Source organism: Oncorhynchus kisutch, linkage group LG24, assembly GCF_002021735.2.
Source record: "Oncorhynchus kisutch isolate 150728-3 linkage group LG24, Okis_V2, whole genome shotgun sequence".
NCBI classification, from domain to species: Eukaryota; Metazoa; Chordata; class Actinopteri; order Salmoniformes; family Salmonidae; genus Oncorhynchus; species Oncorhynchus kisutch.
The window spans coordinates 33,759,659-33,782,053 of record NC_034197.2 but is presented as its reverse complement, the minus strand read 5'-3'; the positions used below and the strand labels follow the sequence as shown (position 1 = coordinate 33,782,053).

The 22,395-nt window shown below is 45.2% G+C and overlaps 2 protein-coding genes across 2 annotated transcripts in view; one reads left to right on the top strand and one right to left on the bottom strand.

Moving 5' to 3' along the window:
• cttnbp2nlb (CTTNBP2 N-terminal like b) overlaps positions 1-12,427 on the top strand; it is a 44,254-nt gene extending 31,827 nt beyond the window's left edge. Inside the window, exons 3-5 of the mRNA XM_020460039.2 lie at positions 696-932; positions 1,936-2,043; positions 5,299-12,427. Of these exons, the coding sequence (XP_020315628.2) occupies positions 696-932; positions 1,936-2,043; positions 5,299-6,675 (1,722 nt within the window). The 3' untranslated portion in view covers positions 6,676-12,427. The remainder of the gene's footprint in view (positions 1-695; positions 933-1,935; positions 2,044-5,298) is intronic.
• Positions 12,428-12,735: 308 nt separating this feature from the next.
• On the bottom strand, positions 12,736-21,163 carry capza1b (capping actin protein of muscle Z-line subunit alpha 1b). Its single transcript, XM_020459876.2, has 11 exons — positions 20,850-21,163; positions 20,603-20,687; positions 19,315-19,378; positions 15,716-15,767; positions 15,514-15,577; positions 15,154-15,360; positions 14,857-14,936; positions 14,674-14,752; positions 14,511-14,582; positions 14,216-14,278; positions 12,736-14,098 (listed from the first exon to the last, which is right to left on the bottom strand). Exons 2-11 carry the CDS (start codon positions 20,639-20,641, stop codon positions 13,958-13,960), a joined length of 861 nt encoding a protein of 286 aa, XP_020315465.1. The 5' UTR covers positions 20,642-20,687; positions 20,850-21,163; the 3' UTR covers positions 12,736-13,957.
• Positions 21,164-22,395: the final 1,232 nt, after the last annotated feature.

Genomic DNA, 22,395 nt, shown 5'->3' with positions numbered 1-22,395 from the left:
GTGTGTGTGTGTGTGTGTGTGTGTGTGTGTGTGTGTGTGTGTGTGTGTGTAAAATCACAGTGGTGCCGTGTGTGTTATTCTTGGCAGTAGTAATGGTGGGGACCATGCTATCTCCTTTCCACACTGTGTTTCCTGTTCAGACATGCACAAATGACACACACAAAGGGGTGGAGTACTTCATAATGTAGCTGAGTCAGTTTTTCACACTTTAACTTTCTGTCCTCTTTAGCACAGAGCTAGAAACATTAGAAGGCCGCATAGCCCTTGGCTAGGCTAGACCCTGCTCAATCTACTATTTATTTAACTAGGCAAGTCAGTTAAGAACAAATTCATATTTACAATGACAGCCTAGGAACAGTGGGTTAACCGCCGTGTTCAGGGGGAGAACAACTGATTACCTTGTCAGCTCTGGGATTTGATCAAGCAACCTTTTGGTTACTGGCCCAACACTCTAACCACTAGGCTACCTGCCGCCCCTAAAGCCTAAAGCCTCCACTAACTCTAGCACAGCCCTGGGCCACCTGGCTCTGCTGGGAATAGAGCACTGGGCCTGACTGTCTGCTCAGAGTAAAGAAAGGTCTACCTCAATGCTAACCAGACTGCACCTTATGAAACATGTCCAGTCCACCGTGAATTGATATGCTGCTCTATACTGACTGTCTCATCGTGCGTGTGTGTGTGTGTGTGTGTTCCAGGCCCAGCACAGGGACTCATTCGTCCAGGAGCGCTATGGTCAGTATGACCTCAGTGACCCCTTCCTGGCCCTGCAGCGGGATAGCCATACCATGGATGACTGGTCCCCTTCAGACCCCCAGGGCAGCGTGGTGGGGCCCAACCCTCTGGCTGTGCTGAAGCTGGTCATGGCCCACTGCAAAAGGATGCAGGAGAGGATGATGGGACAGCTGGCAGCCGCAGAGAGCAGACACAGGAGGGTAAGGGCGTCCTTACACACACCCCTTCCTCCCAGACCAGTGTGTGTGTGTGTGTGTGTGTGTGTGTGTGTGTGTGTGTGTGTGTGTGTGTGTGTGTGTGTGTGTGTGTGTGTGTGTGTGTGTGTGTGTGTGTGTGTGTGTGTGTGTGTGTGTGTGTGTGTGGATAATGCGGCCCAGCCCCAGTCTTTGTTCCCAGCTGTGGTTGGGTGCTGGAGCTGGCACTGAGGCTGACACAATGGGCCTGTTCTTTTCCAGGTTTCCAACACACCGGACCAGGACAGGCATACTGTAGCCACACCTCAGATACAGCCTCTCTATTGGTGCCCTGAGTGGGGTGAGAGAGAGAGAGAGAGAGAGACCATTTGAATTGAATTGAGAGAGAGCAAGAGAGAGAGAGAAAGAAAGAAAGAAAGAAAGAAAGAAAGAAAGAAAGAAAGAGAAAGAAAGAGAAAGAAAGAGAAAGAAAGAGAAAGAAAGAGAAAGAAAGTGCTTACATTGATGGCAAAGCCTTTGAAAGTATTGAGGAGGTTTGATTAATGGTGTTTTTCACTGGGTGAAAGTTGATATTAATGGTGTTTTGCACTGGGTGAAAGTTGATATTAATGGTGTTTTTCACTGGGTGAAAGTTGATATTAATGGTGTTGTGCACTGGGTGAAAGTTGATATTAATGGTGTTTTTCACTGGGTGAAAGTTGATATTAATGGTGTTTTGCACTGGGTGAAAGTTGATATTAATGGTGTTTTTCACTGGGTGAAAGTTGATATTAATGGTGTTTTGCACTGGGTGAAAGTTGATATTAATGGTGTTTTGCACTGGGTGAAAGTTGATATTAATGGTTAATTGCATTGGTTTTGGAACCAGGCTGCCTCACGGGTGTGGGCCAGGTACCCCGTTCAAAGACCAAGGCGAAGTCGTCTGAAAACAAAGTGACGTAGCATATCCGCCCACTGTGTTATTTTTGTGATCTGTGATCTGATTGGTCCTCCTCTGTTTGATTGGCAGGTGATTGCAGATCTGGAGGAGGAGAAGCACCGACACGCACTAGAGTCGGCGCAGGATGAGGATGTCACCGTCATGCTGGAGAAGGAGAGGGAGAAACTACTGCAGCAGGTGTGTGTGTGTGTGTGTGTGTGTGTGTGTGTGTGTGTGTGTGTGTGTGTGTGTGTGTGTGTGTGTGTGTGTGTGTGTGTGTGTGTGTGTGTGTGTGTGTGTGTGTGTGTGTCTAAGACTAAATCAGAATAAGAAGAGGGACTGTTAAACATCTGTGAACACACTCTCCTCCCACCTCTCTCCCTCCTCTCCCTTCTCTGTGTTCCCCATGGCCCCAACACTACAGGCTGATTTAAGTCCCTGTGAGTAGCATCAGTTCTCTCTGACTGGGGATCTATTGTGTATCTCAGTGGGGTTGAGGGGTCTAGGCCGACACACACACACAACACACACACACACACAGGCTGGGCGGCTCCATAGGAAACAAGGAGGAAGAGGCTATTGTTCAGCTGACCGGCAGCCTGGGGCCCAGGAAAGCCTGAGATAATGACTGTCCCTGACCAATCAAGGTCAGCACACACACACACACACACACAGAGGGACCCCTCAGGAAGCCTCTATTTATGTAAGGCTGTGTGTGTGTGTGTGTGTGTGTGTGTGTGTGTGTGTGTGTGTGTGTGTGTGTGTGTGTGTGTGTGTGTGTGTGTGTGTGTGTGTGTGTGTGTGTTTTCCTGCAATCTGTTTTTGTAGAATCCAGCAATGTTTTTTCATGAACTTTTACATATTACACTCTAATGATTGATTCTGATATGAACATCACTTGAACAGCACATGGCACTTTCAGAACAGTTGTTTTGGGATGATCCATTTTGCGTTTTCTTTTAAAGCTTACCTTTACCCCTTTTTCAGTAGAAAAATACAGAAATATAAAGTAAAATATTTAATGTTGAATATAATGATGCAGGAGTACAGTTTTGGCCAAAAGTTTTGAGAATGACGCAAATATTAATTTTCACAAAGTCTGCTGCCTCAGTTTGTATGATGGCAATTTGCATATACTCCAGAATGTTATGAAGAGTGATCAGATCAATTGCAATTCATTGCAAAGTCCCTCTTTGCCATGCAAATGACCTGAATCCCCCCAAAACATTTTTACTGCATTTCAGCCCTACCACAAAAGGACCAGCTGACATCATGTCAGTGATCCTCTCGTTAACACAGGTGTGAGTGTTGGCGAGGACAAGGCTGGAGATCACTCTGTCATGCTGATTGAGTTTGAATAACAGACTGTGAGCTTCAAAAGGAGGGTGGTGCTTGGAATCATTGTTCTTCCTCTGTCAACCATGGTTACCTGCAAGGAAACACGTGCCGTCATCATTGCTTAGCACAAAAAGGGCTTCACAGGCAAGGATATTGCTGCTAGTAAGATTGCACCTAAATCAACCATTTATCGGATCATCAAGAACTTCAAGGAGAGTGGACGCCCAAGAAAGTCCAGCAAGCACCAGGACCGTCTCCTAAAGTTGATTCAGCTGCAGGATCTGGGCACCACCAGTACAGAGCTTGCTCAGGAATGGCAGCAGGCAGGTGTGAGTGCATATACACGCAGAGTGAGGCGAAGACTTTTGGAGGATGGCCTGGTGTCAAGAAGGGCAGCAAAGAAGTCACTTCTCTCCAGGAAAAACATCAGGGACAGACTGATATTCTGCAAAAGGTACAGGGATTGGACTGCTGAGGACTGAGGTAAAGTCATTTTCTCTGATGAATCCCCTTTCTGATTGTTTGGGGCATCCAGAAAAAAGCTTGTCCAGAGAAGACAAGGTGAGCCTAAGAACACAGCCATGAATATAGAATGGTACCAACACATCCTCTGAGAGAAACTTCTCCCAACCATCCAGGAACAGTTTGGTGATGAACAATGCCTTTTCCAGCATGATGGAGCACCTTGCCATAAGGAAAAGTGATAACTAAGTGGCTCGGGGAACAAAACATCGATATTTTGGGTCCATGGCCAGGAAACTCCCCAGACCTTAATGGTCAATCTTCAAGAGGCAGGTGGACAAACAAAAACCCACAAATTCTGACAAACTCTAAGCATTGATTATGCAAGAATGGGCTGCCATCAGTCAGGATGTGGCCCAGAAGTTAATTGACAGCATGTCAGGGCGGATTGCAGAGGTCTTGAAAAAGAAGGGTCAACACTGCAAATATTGACTATTTGCATCAACTTCATGTAATTGTCAATAAAAGCCTTTGACACTTATGAAATGCTTGTAATTATACTTCAGTATTCCATAGTAACATCTGACAAAAATATCTAAAGACACTGAAGCAGCAAACTGTGGAAATTAATATTTATGTCATTCTCAAAACCTTTGGCCACGACTGTAGTGCATGTGTATCTCACTCTGCAGTATTCGGGGGTGGAGGTATATCTCCACTCTCCTAGACTCTTACACCTCCATGTGGTCAGACGAGAAAACTGCTCAAATATGTCACTCGTGTGCCTTACATTTTAGTCATTTAGCACAGTGTGTTCCAACCGTAGTCCTCCAGTACCCACAACACTAATCATTTTCATTATAACCCTGGACATTTTTTTATTTATTTTTTTATTTCACCTTTATTTAACCAGGTAGGCTAGTTGAGAACAAGTTCTCATTTGCAACTGCGACCTGGCCAAGATAAAGCATAGCAGTGTGAGCATACAACAAAGAGTTACACATGGAGTAAACAATTAACAAGTCAATAACACAGTAGAAAACAAAGGGGGAGTCTATATACATTGTATGCAAAAGGCATGAGGAGGTAGGCAAATAATTACAATTTTGAATGATCAGATGGTCATGTACAGGTAGAGATATTGGTGTGCAAAAGAGCAGAAAAGTAAATAAATAAAAACAGTATGGGGATGAGGTAGGTGAAAATGGGTGGGCTATTTACCAATAGACTATGTACAGCTGCAGCGATCGGTTAGCTGCTCAGATAGCTGATGTTTGAAGTTGGTGAGGGAGATAAAAGCACACCTGGTTCAACTTGTCAACTAATCATCAAGCTCTCAATGAGTTGAGTAAAGTGTGTTTGTCCAGGGGTACAATGAAACTGTGTACTGTTGGGGGTACTGGAGAACCAGGGTTGGAAAACACGTACAGTTAGTGCTATAGCTGTATCTAGGTGAGACAACAACATATCACAGTCGTACCACCCTCACCCCAACCTCTTTGTACACAAATAAAGAAGTTATCAAAGTCTGTGCGAATAGGAAATGCACCTACAGGCATGGAGCAATTCCTTTCCTATCTGGGAATTCAAATAAATGTGCTAAGCGAAGTTGAAAGTTGAAATATCAACCTCTATCTCTCTGTGTGTTTCTAGTTGGAGGTGGAGCGTGCAGCAGTGCGTAGGCTGCAGAGGGAGCAGGAGAGGGCAGTAGGCCTGGCAGAGGAAACTCTGTCCCAGCAGCAGCAGTTGTCCTCGGACCTAACCCTGGAGCTCCAGAGAACCACCAGCCAGGCCCTGGAGGAGGCCCAGAGAGTCAGCCAGCTCCGCCTGCAACTCCAGGAGGAGAGCTGTACTTCAGAGAGCCTGAGGGGGGCCCTGGAAGCGGAGAAGGGCAGAGCAGCGCAGCTTGAGGCCAGAGCAGAGAGCCAGCTGGCTGAGTTTGACACAGAGAGGGAACAGTTAAGAGCCAGGATCAGACGAGAAGAGGAGAGGAGCAAGGGGCTGGAGAGAGAAGTGGAGGAGCTGAGGAGGAGGTTGGAGGCAGCAGGAGAGGAAGGAATGGTTAGGAAGGTGCAGGAGACTGCGGTGAAGGAGAAGGAGGTGAAACAGTCTCCTTCAAAGATAGCGCCAGCGGCGGCATCAGCAGCGATGTCAGCGGCTGCGTCCACCTCGAGCCAGACAGAGCCTGATGGGAAGGCAAGCGTCGACCCTAAAGTGACCCCTGTCTCAAAGGTCAACGGGCATCACCCTAACCCTCCACGGGACACTGACCCCCCTCAGGAGGGCGGGGCTGTGGAGAACGGTGGGGTAGAGAGCGAGTCCGGAGCAAGTCTTCCCTCCCCTCTCCACCCTCACCCTCCTCACCCCCACTGCCACCCTCACCCCAACCTCTCCCCCTCCAGCACGGCCTCTTCCTCCCTCTCCTCCTCCCCCATCTCCTCCCCCACGCTGGCTAAGCGTCTGGTCAGCCCCGGTGGTTTCCACACATCCTCCTACCAGGCTGGAGTCAACCAGCGCTTCCACGCCGCCAGGCATAAGTTCCAGGTGCAGGCTGAGCAGGAGCAGCTCCAGCAGGGTAGCACGGCTCCCCTCTCCCCCCGGGACCTGTCCCCTACCACCACCCCCATCCCTCCACCCTCAGAGAACAGCACGGCCAAGCAGCTAGCCCGAAACACCGTCACCCAGGTCCTGTCCCGTTTCACCAGCCAGCAGGCAGGGGCCAAGCTCCCCCCACTGAACAGCTCTCCGTTTGGGACTGACTATCGGAGCCTGGCAGCCTCCCCTCCTGGGGGGAAAACCTCGCCTGGAGGACCCCTGTCCCCAGGTATACGCTCGCCCCTCACCCTTCGGTCCGAGAGGTGCTACCCACCCCCCGTTTCTAAGAAACCGGGTATGAGCCCCTCTCCAGGCTCCCCCGACCCCCAAGCCGGGGCCAGCCTCTTCCCAGAGCTGACGGGGGGCTGTGGGCTAAGCAGCAGTGGACAGGAGGGGGCTAAGGAGCCAGACCTGGTACTCTCCTCCGGTAGCTAACAGCTAAGGGCCACGGCAGCTAGAAAGTGATCTAGGATCAGCATAGCCTTCCCAAATCCTTTCCCATCTTTAACCATTAAGGAGAAAACACAAAACGGACCTAGGATCAGTATCTGTGATCAGCTTTGTCTTATTCCTGCTGGAGGAGCCAGTACTCTCCTCCAGCAGCTAGCAGCATATGGCCTCCCTCATTCCAGATACGCTAGTTTCTCTCTTCCATTTGCACTTGTTCACTCACTTTTAGGCCCGAGATTCAATCCGAGTGCTCAAGTCAACAATGCAGCTTTTAAAAGCAATGTTGCTGGGTTCAAATAGATCGCATTCAAGGTAAACGCTGCTGATGTCAGCTCAATCAGAAATGACCTCAGAGACGGTAAAGAAAGCAAGACATCTCACAGGATCATGTTTTCTGGTCGGGCAGGTGGAGTGAGCGAGGGGATAAGTAGACCAGAGCCAGCTGTTGGTTAGTTGGTTCGTTTTGTCACGGTTTGTGTCTGTGTAAGTGGGTGTTTCCTCTCTCACGTGACCATCTTTGAGCTTATGTGGGAAAGCATGCTCACACAAGACAGGAACTTTTTTTAAATGTCAAATGGTAAACGGCCTTTTTAAGACATTTTCATTATCCACCATCTTTGATTACCTTTAAATGTCAAGCGGTTTAATGTGGGTCCACCGCGGTCTGGATTGGATCCTGGCCTTAATCTCCTGGATGTCCTGCAGCAGGCAGAAAATGCCACTACTTATACCAACTCTGTAGGCCCTATTTTGACCTCATAAATTAGCCGCTTAGTATCAAATGAAAGCTCAAACACTACCTAGCAAACGGTCTGAAACACTGTCTAGTTAACATGAAATTACATTAAATCTATAATATACTGGGTTTTATTGGATTCATAAGATTTATTTTATTTGGAATTTATGGATAGTTTTTTATTATCTTGATTTGTAATATATCTTTTTACCTAGTTTCTTGTATTCCATAGCCATGTTTAAATGTGATCTTATTAATTATGCATTTAGTTATTCTAGGACATTAATTAATGAATCTCTCCGCCCAAGTCCACTCTGCAGTCTCGTCCAATACAAAGGCTGCATGGAGAGGGGAGTCTTTCCAAGAGGATTCAAATGTAATCTGTTGATTGCACATGTACAGTTGAAGAGTTTCACATACACCTTCGCCAAATACATTTAAACTCAGTTTTTCACAATTCCTGACGTTTAATCTTAGTAGAAATTCCCTGTCTTAGGTCAGTTAGAATCACCACTTTTTTTTAAGAATGTGAAATATCAGAATAATAGTAGAGAGAATTATTTATTTCAGCTTTTATTTCTTTCATCACATTCCCAGTGGGTCAGAAGTTTACATACACTCAATTAGTATTTGGTAGCCTTGCCTTTAAATTGTTTAACTTGGGACCAACGTTTCGGGTAGTCTTCCACAAACTTCCCACAATAAGTTGGGTGAATTTTGGCCCATTCCTCCTGACAGAGCTGGTGTAACTGAGTCAGGTTTGTAGGCCTCCTTGCTCACACATGCATTTTCAGTTCTGCCCATAAATCTTCTACAGGATTGAGGTCCGGGCTTTGTGATGGCCACTCCAATAGCTTGATTTTGTTGTCCTTAAGCCATTTTGCCACAACTTTGGAAGTATGCTTGGGGTCATTGTCCATTTGGAAGACCCATTTGCGACCAAGCTTTAACTTCCTGACTGATGTCTTGAGATGTTGCTTCAATATATCCACATAATTTCCCTACCTCATGATGCCATCTATTTTGTGAAGTGCACTAGTCCCTCTTGCAGAAAAGCACCCCCGCAACATGCTGCCACCCCCGTGCTTAAACAGTTGGGATGTTGTTTTTTGGCTTGCAAGCCTCCCCCTTTTTCCTCCAAACATAACAATGGTCATTATGGCCAAACCGTTCTATTTTGGTTTCATCAGACCAGAGGACATTTCTCCAAAAAGTACGCTCTTTGTCCCCATGTGCAGTTGCAAACCGTAGTCTGGCCTTTTTATGATGGTTTTGGAGCAGTGGCTTCTTCTTTGCTGAGTGGCCTTTCAGGTTATTTTGATATAGGACTCGTTTTACTGTGGATATAGATACTTTTGTACCAGTTTCCACCAGCATCTTCACAAGGTCCTTTGCTGTTGTTCTGGGATTACTTTTGCACTTTTTCGCACCAAAGTACGTTAATCTCTAGGAGACAGAACGCGTCTACTTCCTGAGCGGTATGACGGCTGCGCGGTCCCATGGTGTTTATACTTGCGTACTATTGTTTGTACAGATGAACGTGGTACCTTCAGGCGTTTGGAAATTGCTCCCAAGGATGAACCAGACTTGTGGAGGTCTACAATTTTTTTCCTGAGGTCTTGGCTGATTTCTTTTGATATTCCCATGATGTCAAGCGAAGAGGCACTGCGTTTTAAGGTAGACCTTGAAATACATCCACAGGTACACCTCCAATTGACTAAAATGTCAATTAGCCTATCAGAAGCTTCTAAAGCCATGACATCAATTTCTGGAATTTTCCAAGCTCTTTAAAGGCACAGTCAACTTATTGTATGTAAACTACTGACCCACTGGAATTGTGATACAGTGAATTATAAGTAAAATAATGTCTGTCAACAATTGTTGGAAAAATTACTGTCACGTTCGTCGTAAAGAGGAGACCAAAGCGCAGCGTGATTAGAATACATTCTTCTTTTAATGAAGAAAGAACACTTAAACAACCCTACCGCTATGAACAATGAGTGCAAACACAGGCAACTACACAGACAATAACCCACAAAATACCCAATGAATATGGCTACCTAAATATGGTCACCAATCAGAGACAACGATAAACAGCTACCTCTTATTGAGAACCAATCCAGGCAACTATAGCCATATAAACACCTAGACTTGAAAAACCCCATAAACACACAAAAAACCCTAGACAGGACAAAAACATATATACCCACCCTCATCACACCCTGACCTGACCAAAATAATACAGAGAACATAGATAACTAAGGTCAATTACTTGTGTTATGCACAAAGTAGATGTCCTAACTGACTTGCCAAAACTATAGTTTGTTAACAGGAAATTTGTGGAGTGGTTGAAAAACCACTGACTTCAACCTAAGTTTATGTAATCTTCTGACTTCAACTGTAGGTGTATCATGACACTACTTTTACAGATGTATGCTCCCATCTGACTTTCCCCTGCCTGGTCTGATCTGTAGCGTATCACCATATCTAGCAGTACCTGCACTGAAAGTTATCATGTCTTTCACTGTAGTTTGTACCAGATTACATTCTGAACATAGTTTACTAAAGCAATAAGGCCCAAGGGGGTGTGATATATGGCCAACGCAATGTGGAGTACCTGGACACAGCCCTTAGCTGTGGTATATTGGCCATATATCACAAACCCCATAGTTGCCTTATTGCTATTATAAAGTGCTTACCAACGTAATTAGAGCAGTAAAAATAAATGCTTTGTCATATCCGTGGTATACAGTCTGATATACCACGGCTGTCAGCCAATCAGCATTCAGGGCTCGCACCATCCAGTTTATAATAAAGCACAATGTTGTAAATAATACAAATCATTCAAAAGCCTAATTTGAAGCTCTCTGCATTGCACCCCATTATGTTTGGTCTCTGCAGCTCTCTGCATTACAACACATTATGTCCGGTCGTATCTACGTGTTGTCTACTACATACACTAGAATAGTGAATACACTGGATTTTTAACAAGGGAAAAGCTTCCCTAAGACAGACCTTACACTGGGCCTTCCCTAAGACAGACCGTACACTGGGCCTTCCCTAAGACAGACCTTACACTGGGCCTTCCCTAAGACAGACCTTACACTGGGGCTTCCCTAAGACAGACCTTACACTGGGCCTTCACTAAGACATACCTTACACTGGGCCTTCCCTAAGACAGACCTTACACTGGGCCTTCCCTAAGACAGACCTTACACTGGGCCTTCCCTAAGACAGACCTTACACTGGGCCTTCCCTAAGACATACCTTACACTGGGCCTTCCCTAAGACAGACCTTACATTGGGCCTTCCCGAAGACTGACCTTACACTGGGCCTTCTCTGAGACAGACCTTACACTGGGCCTTCCCTAAGACATATCTTACACTGGGCCTTCCCTAAGACCGACCTTACACTGGGCCTTCCCTAAGACAGACCTTACATTGGGCCTTCCCGAAGACTGACCTTACACTGGGCCTTCTCTGAGACAGACCTTACACTGGGCCTTCCCTAAGACATACCTTACACTGGGCCTTCCCTAAGACAGACCTTACACTGGGCCTTCCCTAAGACAGACCTTACATTGGGCCTTCCCTAAGACAGACCTTACATTGGGCCTTCCCTAAGACAGACCTTACACTGGGCCTTCCCTAAGACAGACCTTACATTGGGCCTTCCCTAAGACAGACCTTACATTGGGCCTTCCCTAAGACAGACCTTACACTGGGCCTTCCCGAAGACAGACCTTACACTGGGCCTTCCCGAAGACTGACCTTACACTGGGCCTTCTCTGAGACAGACCTTACACTGGGCCTTCTCTGAGACAGATCTTACACTGGGATAGAAAAATAAGGTGACACTTAAATATGTACAACTTTTTTTTTATTCTGGGACAATTTCTTGTTTTTTCCAAAAGGGACCAAATTCAGAACAAACGTCTTTCTTGTAGGCTAATATTTTCTACCTGGAATTGAGTTTGAACCGTCGAATCCTTATGTTTAAAGCAGATAGTGACAGACTGGTTTTATACCTTTGAAATCCTCCCAGATCTTTTGGCGAACTCACACGTTTTATTTATAAAGGGGACTAGCTAGGGGTCAGATCTGTACCACTGTATCATTCTTTTTGTAACTGAGTAGACCTAACCCTTCGTCTATTTTTACACCTTTGTCAAAATGGGAACAAGTGGGAAGTAATTAATAACATGACTGTACTGTGTTTCATAACCTGAACCTAACAACATTTTGTCACTGTTGTTGGTCTCATAGGTCTTATATTTGTGGTATTTAAGGTTTTATAAGATGATATTAACAAAACAGGGCACAATGATAAGAATGCTTTTATTTGTTCAAAATAATCTCCTGCTGTCTTCTGGAAGTTTCCTAACCCAAACTGTTTCTCAACATTTCTGTCTTCTGGAAGTTACTTACCTAACCCAAACTGTTTCTCAACATTTGTCTTCTGGAAGTTACCTAACCCAAATTGTTTCTCAACATTTGTCTTCTGGAAGTTACCAAACCCAAACTGTTTCTCAACATTTCTGTCTTCTGGAAGTTACCTAACCCAAACTGTTTCCCAACATTTCTGTCTTCTGGAAGTTACCTAACCCAAATTGTTTCTCAACATTTGTCTTCTGGAAGTTACCAAACCCAAACTGTTTCTCAACATTTCTGTCTTCTGGAAGTTACCTAACCCAAACTGTTTCTCAACATTTCTGTCTTCTGGAAGTTACCTAACCCAAACTGTTTCTCAACATTTCTGTCTTCTGGAAGTTTCCTAACCCAAACTGTTTCTCAACATTTCTGTCTTCTGGAAGTTTCCTAACCCAAACTGTTTCTCAACATTTCTGTCTTCTGGAAGTTACCTAACCCAAACTGTTTCTCAACATTTCTGTCTCCTAATTATTCTAAATGTACGCAAGCATTTTCCTTGTGTATTGTTTCACAACTTAACTATGCATATGATTTTTCAATTGCAAAATAAACATCCCAACCAAGCATCAATTTCTTCAGTCTAATAGCCTGATTTCTGCTAGCATTGTTCCCCAAAACCACCCGTTTCCTGTCAATAAGTCAAGACTGTCTCTTTCACTATTCATCTTACATAGATTCCTCTCCTCGCTTCCTTCTCAAAGCACATTGGAAAACAGGGGGAACCTCCAATGCACCTGGAAAGGAGGCAAGGAGATAAGATGCAAGGAATCGCAGAAAGTCAGATTGAAGTAGACCAGTCTATGACAGCTCCCACTGCTGCTGGACTGATGCCAAAGTGATGAATCCAGCAATACAATGCCCGAGGAAAACAACCAGGCCAAGATGATCAATTCTTTTATTTGTACAACAGAATGGGGCAGTACAGTCCTGAAGGTCGCATCAGAGTACAGCGCTAGTCAGTGTGAAGGTTTAACACAGCACAGAATAACTGATCTCGAGTCAGCCTATGGTAATATTGAGTAGGTGCATGTTGTGGCTGAACAGGGGTGTGTTCTGTGGGAAGCATGGTTCGCAGATAGATATTTACAGTAGAGAGCACACAAGTCTTTATTCGGCATGACAGAGAAGTGCGTCTGCCCTACACAATGTATTTCTAATTTAACATTTTGTAACATTGGACCCTCCTGAACAAAGCCCCTGGTTTAAACTAAGTACTGAAATGACTGTGTATAGTTTAAGGTACCTAAACACAGGTGAATATTACAGATGGGCTGAGCCTAAGATTAAATAAAAACCTGCATAGCTAAATATAGATCTGCGTGTATACATGGGAGAAAGGGGAACTTTGCATGTATGGGGTTCTTTAGCCTAGGAAAGACATTTATTGGTATGGTTTTCCTTCAACAAAAGAGAAAGGACACAGCAATTGTTGTTGCCAAGGTAAGACAGAAGAGAATTGATTCAGAAACAGAGGAGGTTATGACAGTCTTTCAGCCATGGTATCCTTCATCGGCTCAAGCAGAGGACACATACAACAGGAAGTGGAAGAGTACAGCAGGAGAAAAAGGAAACAGTACCCTCAAAACTGACTATATCGACGACCAGTCCTGTTAAGGGGAGAAATGGTGCTGATATGAACATCTATTGGAAAACATCCCCTGCTTGGTGTGCTTAATTGCCATGTTTAAATTATTTCAACATGCATCCTTCCTTTCTTGAGGTAATCACTGATCTGTACGTGACTAGATAAGAATAAGGAGTGTTTCCTACATCAAGGACAGAAGGAAGGATGCATTGTAAAATCATTCAACCTGGGGTCTTGGTGCAGCTGTTCAAGAGTGTCAACATGACAAGATGAAATTCAGTACCCCTTTAGCAGACTCAAACTCCCCTCCTGTACCTCAAGACACTTACTTTTTCTCCAAAACCAAAGCTTCTTTAAACAATACAGAACTGTGCCCAACAGACTGTCAATCTGCAGCTTGGTTTGTTGTATTTTCTCTTTGCTTTGCCCCAGACTACAATATATATATATATAAGCTTTGGTTAGTCCTTGTGCGAGCGTGTGTTGCCAGCCCAGCGGTGTGAGTCTCTGCTCTTCTATGCATTCTGCATCTCCTTGCCAATCTTGTAGCTGAGGATCTTGTTCCAGTCGATCTTGGTGCGGGTGACGGGCAGCTGGCGGCGCAGGGCCTTGAAGGTGGTGTCAGACATAGTCTGGTAGTTCTCACTGATCGCCGTCTACAGGGAGGGGAGGAGCAACAGGAGAGAGGGGAGGAGATTTTACAACAGAAGTTTAGAGCCATAAAGAACAGAACACACACACACACACACACATTGAAAAAAGGGGTAAATTACCTGGTAATCATTTTCAGCATTCTCAATGATATCCACAAACTCCTTGGCAGTCTGGCTCTCATTCTGTTGACAAATTATTTTAGAAAGAGTCTCCTTTCCCACACAGGTAATTGTGACCACAACCTGAACTGACCTAACCTGTTCAGAATACCGGTTATACAACATAATGGCATAAGTTGTTACTTACAGTTTGCTTCCTTCTCATGTTTACATTAAAGGGATAGAATGAAGACACTGAAGCAAAATGGGTTCTAATTAGCTGTTACTAAATAGAATCAGCGTTATGTCCACTCACAGTCACCGTTATAGACTCCTCCACTTCCTTATGGCTGACCAACTGCACATTACCATCCTCATAGTAGTGCACCTAGAGAGAGAGTCTGTTTCATTACTAGACTTTGGGTGTTTAATTATTATCTTCAGCATTTGTTTCTGTAGTAAATATCACGACTGCCCACCTGTATCTTCAACACACCCACTACATGAGCAGTAGACTGACCAATTGTGAACTTCCACTCTGACCTACAGCGCCCATTCCTGAGAGAGAGAGAAGGCAGATGAAGTATGTGTGAAAGAGATGAAGTCACATAACATTCTGAACTTGTAAAGACCAATGTATAATGATGCCGTTGGAACTGTACCAGAAGTTTTTGGGTTGAAACTGGTGTCCCTCAATGCAGGCAATGATGGTTTGCTGGCCATCAACTGTTTTCCCATATACCTGCAGCGAATACGGATTTCATGATTAGCGGCTTGAAGAATTGACATACAGTGGCGATATCACAAGGGTCAGTCAGGGTCAACAGCACAATGTTGTTTCTGTTCTTTGATGGAAGTGTGTGCTGCATCATACAGACACTGGGGAGGTACTCTGATGTATGTGCTGAGTGAGGTTGGTTGTGTTATGAATGTGTGTGTGTGTGGGGGGGGGGGGTTACCGTGCAGACTCCGCTGGGGTAGTGCTCTTTAACGTATGCGCTGAGTGCAGTGTCGCAAGCCTCTCTCCAAGCTCTCAGGGAGCCGTCTCCGTCGTATGGCTGCACATCGCTCACCTCCTTCCTCAGGTGGTCGAAGCGGAACGACACCCGGTTCCGAGGGTCCAGGAACCTCCCCTGACCCAGGTCCCCATGCTCTGTAATCAGAACCTGGAGAGGGAGGGGAGAGGATTGTTAACGGTTGTTGTTGACACAATTTGTTTAGTAAACTGTACTAAACAGACTTAACGTGATAATAACAGTAAATATAGTGTGATCATCAGACTGCGGCTCCAGATAAACTCAGCCTTATATCACTCTTACCTGTTCATCATAGCCCTCAAGTTTGGCAGGGGTGAACTGATCCATGTTGTACTGGGCAAAAGCACTGGGGAGAGAGAACACAGAATGAAATAGAACATAGGATATTTACAGACTCCTACACCAATAATGATGACTAATGATAAGTAATGATGTGGGGTTGTTTCAAAATGTTGACATCACATCATGATAAGGTGCAACTCACTGAGCCGCTCCCTCCCTGAGCAGGTTGTCATTGTTAAGGAGAAGCCGCACATCTGGAACGCAAAAGCATACATCAACATCAACTTGTCAGTCTGTAATCATCCCTAAAACCAACACCTTATTTGGCCGCCTTTCCTTCCAGTTCTCTGCTGCCTGTGACTGGAACGAATTGCAAAAATCGCTGAAGTTGGAGACTTTTATCTCCCTCACCAACATTAAACATCAGCTATCTGAGCAACTAACCGATCGCTGCAGCTGTACATAGTCCATAGGTAAATAGCCCACCCAATTTACCTAACTCATCCCCATACTGTTTTTATTTATTTACTTTTCTGCTCTTTTGCACACCAATATCTCTACCTGTACATGACCATCTGATCATTTATCACTCCAGTGTTAATCTGCTAAATTGTAATTGCTCGCCTACCTCCTCATGCCTTTTGCACACAATGTATATAGACTCTTTTTTTTCCTACTGTGTTATTGACTTGTTAATTGTTTACTCCATGTGTAACTCTGTGTCGTTGTCTGTTCACACTGCTACGCTTTATCTTGGCCAGGTCGCAGTTGTAAATGAGAACTTGTTCTCAACTAGCCTCCCTGGTTAGATAAAGGTGTTCTCAACTAGCCTCCCTGGTTAGATAAAGGTGTTCTCAACTAGCCTCCCTGGTTAGATAAAGGTGTTCTCAACTAGCCTCCCTGGTTAGATAAAGGTGTTCTCAACTAGCCTCCCTGGTTAGATAAAGGTGTTCTCAACTAGCCTCCCTGGTTAGATAAAGGTGTTCTCAACTAGCCTCCCTGGTTAGATAAAGGTGTTCTCAACTAGCCTCCCTGGTTAGATAAAGGTGAAATAAAAATAAAATAAAAACACAACTCAGCTTGTAAGAGTTTTTAGCTGTTGAAGTCAACTTTTGTTGGGTTTTGTAAATATAATCTATTTTGTCATTATCCTACATCTTATTATCTATTCACCTGTAAATGTGGACTCCTGCCCTACCTTGGCCTTGCATCCTTCACCTGTAAATGTGGACTCCTGCTCTACCTTGGCCTTGCATCCTTCACCTGTAAATGTGGACTCCTGCTCTACCTTGGCCTTGCATCCTTCACCTGTAAATGTGGACTCCTGCCCTACCTTGGCCTTGCATCCTTCACCTGTAAATGTGGACTCCTGCTCTACCTTGGCCTTGCATCCTTCACCTGTAAATGTGGACTCTTGCCCTACCTTGGCCTTGCATCCTTCACCTGTAAATGTGGACTCCTGCCCTACCTTGGCCTTGCATCCTTCACCTGTAAATGTGGACTCCTGCTCTACCTTGGCCTTGCATCCTTCACCTGTAAATGTGGACTCCTGCTCTACCTTGGCCTTTCATCCTTCACCTGTAAATGTGGACTCCTGCTCTACCTTGGCCTTGCATCCTTCACCTGTAAATGTGGACTCCTGCCCTACCTTGGCCTTGCATCCTTCACCTGTAAATGTGGACTCCTGCCCTACCTTGGCCTTGCATCCTTCACCTGTAAATGTGGACTCCTGCTCTACCTTGGCCTTGCATCCTTCACCTGTAAATGTGGACTCCTGCCCTACCTTGGCCTTGCATCCTTCACCTGTAAATGTGGACTCCTGCTCTACCTTGGCCTTGCATCCTTCACCTGTAAATGTGGACTCCTGCTCTACCTTGGCCTTGCATCCTTCACCTGTAAATGTGGACTCCTGCTCTACCTTGGCCTTGCATCCTTCACCTGTAAATGTGGACTCCTGCTCTACCTTGGCCTTGCATCCTTCACCTGTAAATGTGGACTCCTGCTCTACCTTGGCCTTGCATCCTTCACCTGTAAATGTGGACTCCTGCCCTACCTTGGCCTTTCATCCTTCACCTGTAAATGTGGACTCCTGCCCTACCTTGGCCTTGCATCCTTCACCTGTAAATGTGGACTCCTGCTCTACCTTGGCCTTGCATCCTTCACCTCTAAATGTGGACTCCTGCTCTACCTTGGCCTTGCATCCTTCACCTGTAAATGTGGACTCCTGCTCTACCTTGGCCTTGCATCCTTCACCTGTAAATGTGGACTCCTGCTCTACCTTGGCCTTGCATCCTTCACATGTAAATGTGGACTCCTGCTCTACCTTGGCCTTGCATCCTTCACCTGTAAATGTGGACTCCTGCTCTACCTTGGCCTTGCATCCTTCACCTGTAAATGTGGACTCCTGCTCTACCTTGGCCTTGCATCCTTCACATGTAAATGTGGACTCCTGCTCTACCTTGGCCTTGCATCCTTCACCTGTAAATGTGGACTCCTGCTCTACCTTGGCCTTGCATCCTTCACCTGTAAATGTGGACTCCTGCCCTACCTTGGCCTTGCATCCTTCACCTGTAAATGTGGACTCCTGCCCTACCTTGGCCTTGCATCCTTCACCTGTAAATGTGGACTCCTGCCCTACCTTGGCCTTGCATCCTTCACCTGTAAATGTGGACTCCTGCTCTACCTTGGCCTTGCATCCTTCACCTGTAAATGTGGACTCTTGCCCTACCTTGGCCTTGCATCCTTCACCTGTAAATGTGGACTCCTGCCCTACCTTGGCCTTGCATCCTTCACCTGTAAATGTGGACTCCTGCCCTACCTTGGCCTTGCATCCTTCACCTGTAAATGTGGACTCCTGCTCTACCTTGGCCTTGCATCCTTCACCTGTAAATGTGGACTCTTGCCCTACCTTGGCCTTGCATCCTTCACCTGTAAATGTGGACTCCTGCCCTACCTTGGCCTTGCATCCTTCACCTGTAAATGTGGACTCCTGCCCTACCTTGGCCTTGCATCCTTCACCTGTAAATGTGGACTCCTGCTCTACCTTGGCCTTGCATCCTTCACCTGTAAATGTGGACTCCTGCTCTACCTTGGCCTTGCATCCTTCACCTGTAAATGTGGACTCCTGCTCTACCTTGGCCTTGCATCCTTCACCTGTAAATGTGGACTCCTGCTCTACCTTGGCCTTGCATCCTTCACCTGTAAATGTGGACTCCTGCTCTACCTTGGCCTTGCATCCTTCACCTGTAAATGTGGACTCCTGCCCTACCTTGGCCTTGCATCCTTCACCTGTAAATGTGGACCACTGCCCTACCTTGGCCTTGCATCCTTCACCTGTAAATGTGGACTCCTGCTCTACCTTGGCCTTGCATCCTTCACCTGTAAATGTGGACTCCTGCTCTACCTTGGCCTTGCATCCTTCACCTGTAAATGTGGACTCCTGCTCTACCTTGGCCTTGCATCCTTCACCTGTAAATGTGGACTCCTGCTCTACCTTGGCCTTGCATCCTTCACCTATAAATGTGGACTCCTGCTCTACCTTGGCCTTGCATCCTTCACCTGTGAACAAACATCTTGCACTTAAAGAAGCTGTCTGCCTGCCTTCAAGTAACCCTTTAAACCACGGATCCACTATATTACAATACATCAACAACTAGTCAGTCAGTTAGCAAACTACACAAAACACACATTCACCTTCAGTCAAGAAACCCTTACAATCACAAACTACATGGCACCATTTAAACAACAATGTGATTGTAGGCTATTCTCCATTCTTTTTAGTGGAAAACAAAACCTTCTCACCGTTGAAAACTTCGTTGAACTCTCCAGGGGGTGCATGGGTAACGAAGTTTGCTGCTATGCGGACCTGTGGAGAGAGGACGAATCAGTATCCTACTAGACCTACATCAATTTAATTTAGAAATGTTCTAGATTAGATCAGGCTGAGTGGGGAAAATAGTATTGAGCTAGGAAGACTTTACTAAATTATAATCCCAGTAAACCGTACATAGAGTGATTCAGACTGTGTCCTGTCTATGATGTTCACAGAGGCGCCTACTTGAGGAGGTGGTGAGAGTGGCGTAAACTGATACTTTAGGCTAATGGACAACACACTGAAAAATAGCATTAGGTAGCCTAAGTTCATTTATAAACACATTAAACACAAATCCTGGACATTAGAAACCAGTGCCACTGATTTTGACCCAACAGATGCAGTTGCATGGCCAGCCTCAAGAGATTGCTGCTTATCCAGTTTCTATGGAAACTACCAGTCTTTACAGATTCTCATGCCCGGAACCCGAGCTGCATTCCACACAGGACATACCCAATGTCCTCCCCGTACAGAAACAACCACTGGACACTTGTGTAGATCTGATATATAGTCACTATATGGCAAAGTTTCTGAGGACAAAGTGGACAAAAAAATATGTTTTGTCGTCACACACACTGGATGCGTGCAGTAAAGTCCTGAAGGGTTGGGGGTAGGGAATAGGCCATCCTAGGGTTGTTTGCTTCTGGACAGGGCCATAGCACTGTACTCCAGTTAAGCACTCGCACCAGTAAAGTGTCGGGTGTATAGTAAAGTGTCGGGTGTGTGTATGCACGTCCTCTCTTTATGGCGTCTATAGCTAGCAGAAGCATCTGAGCTGCAACTGTATCTGTTTGACCTAGAAAACCTCTGATCTAGGTAGGTAACTAGCTAGCACTGCTAGAAACGGTTTTATTTTGCCTAACAGCTAACGTTAGCTACTTCTTGAATTGGCCCAACAGATCTAACCATATCCAAAAAGTAGGATCATGGGTTTCCATTAAACACACTGGAACTGTATTCCTGTACATAGCTAAATAGTTATATAACAACTAATAGTTACAATATCTAGCCAGTAAAAGTTGCCAGTGAGGTTCAGGCTAACGTTAGCATAGTTAGCTAGCCACTCAAGTGAATCGTCTCTTTACTGAAACAGAGCGAACGCTAGTAGCTCTAAAATATAGTACCCATTTACTGTTGACCATTCAACAACCGGTGACACACAGTAACTTTAGAATAGAATAATAGAGTTACTTGTGAATAAAATCATAATATCGTTACCTTCTCCTCTTCTGATAGCGGCTCCTCAAAATCGGCCATCTTGGCTTGTTGTGTGACCCCACCTACCCACAGACTGAACACTCAGCTGACACCAAAATCATAACAAAACCCAGGGGGTGAAAATGAAATTACGGAATTATTTTTGTACATATCTACTTCTCACATTAAATAATTGAATCTGGTGTTATTTGGTTACTGTTCAAATGCTGTAATTTAAAATATGCATTATTAAGGTTCAGGCACCTACTTATTTTAACCAGCAGAGGGCGCCGGCTCTGAATCACGTGCTATTTCCCCAGGGTTGCCCGTTTTTACATTTCTGAATACTTGAAAACCAACGAACAAGGCCTGAAAACTAGCCCCCCCAAAATTGTTTGCCTCAAGAGAGTGGTTGCCACATTTATCCGATTGGTGCAGTGTTGCCATGTTCGCTGTTTTCCTGAAATTGGGCTACATTTAAAACGATGTCGCGGGGAGAAAATGTACTGGTTGCGGGTTTTAGACTATTTCTAAGTTACACCGTGGCAGCCATGGCATTATGTGTCATGGTGGCCTGACTGTTGCAGAGTGAGGGGGTGGAGCACTACGGTATTTGGCTGAGTCACGTGAGCGAAAGGCGAGACAGCAGCACGCGCGTACGTCGTGACAACTTTTTTTTTACCAGTGGTAGGGTGGCTGCTTGTTGAGAAGAGTAAGAACGATATGTGCTTTCACGTCAGTCTCCAATAACACTATAAAAAAATCGCTAGATGTATCGATTTAAAAAAAAATGTGTCGCCAGAGGGGTCTGAATACTGCTAAAGTTGTTGGCAGTGTTGCCCTGTCCCAAAGCACTCACAGGCGGCCCAATCCTCCAGCAGCAATCCCTCCCAGGTGCAGTCAGAGCAGGAGATGTTCACCCCTCCTCATCCAGACTGCAAATGAATCATGCATTTCGGGAAGCCGCAGCTGGCTGATCCCGCCCTGGCTTACATTCAGAGCAGGATGAAAATTTAAAATTCTTTGTCTAAAATAAATCACTGCATTTGACTGTAAGCCAAGGCGGGACCATTAGGTTAAAAACCAAACCAAATTTAAGAAAAATAAAATAAATAAATAAAAACGAGTAACTCCGCCAGTGTCTCTTTTGGGTCACTTTTGCTGGTCCCAAGCCTGGATAAAGGAGGAGGGTTGGAATTGTGACATAAAAAAAAACAAGAATTGACAGAAGAAAGTTAATTTGTAGTTCTAAACATATTTAGGGTGTTTTTTACTCACTTTGTGTCCCTCCCACGACCTCCTCTCTCCTACAGCGTCCATCACAATTACATGCACATGACCAAATATGCAAATTAGGCGATGACGTCATTTAGCGACTTTTAGGACAGCCAATAGCTACTTTCCTTACTGAGAGGAGTTGGCAACATTGGTCAGGCTATTTAGATTGTCATTATGGAGACATCCATTTCCAAACCTTTTTCCATAAAACATACATACGCTAGAATCAAATCAAATGTATTTATATAGCCCTTCGTACATCAGCTGATATCTCAAAGTGCTGTACAGAAACCCAGCCTAAAACCCCAAACAGCAAGCAATGCAGGTGTAGAAGCACGGTGGCTAGGAAAAACTCCCTAGAAAGGCCAAAACCTAGGAAGAAACCTAGAGAGGAACCAGGCTATGTGGGGTGGCCAGTCCTCTTCTGGCTGTGCCGGGTGGAGATTATAACAGAACATGGCCAAGATGTTCAAATGTTCATAAATGACCAGCATGGTCGTATAATAATAAGGCAGAACAGTTGAAACTGGAGCAGC

What these genes read in the sequence shown, in the direction of transcription:
- capza1b (XM_020459876.2), bottom strand. Translation starts at nt 20,641, where the DNA reads ATGGCCGATTTTGAGGAGCCGCTATCAGAAGAGGAGAAG. An exon ending in TGGGTGTGTTGAAGATACAG is followed by an intron (nt 14,583 to 14,673) that starts GTGGGCAGTCGT and finishes CTCTCTCTCTAG; the next exon opens with GTGCACTACTATGAGGATGG. An exon ending in AGGAGTCTATAACGGTGACT is followed by an intron (nt 14,279 to 14,510) that starts GTGAGTGGACAT and finishes ATTTGTCAACAG; the next exon opens with AATGAGAGCCAGACTGCCAA.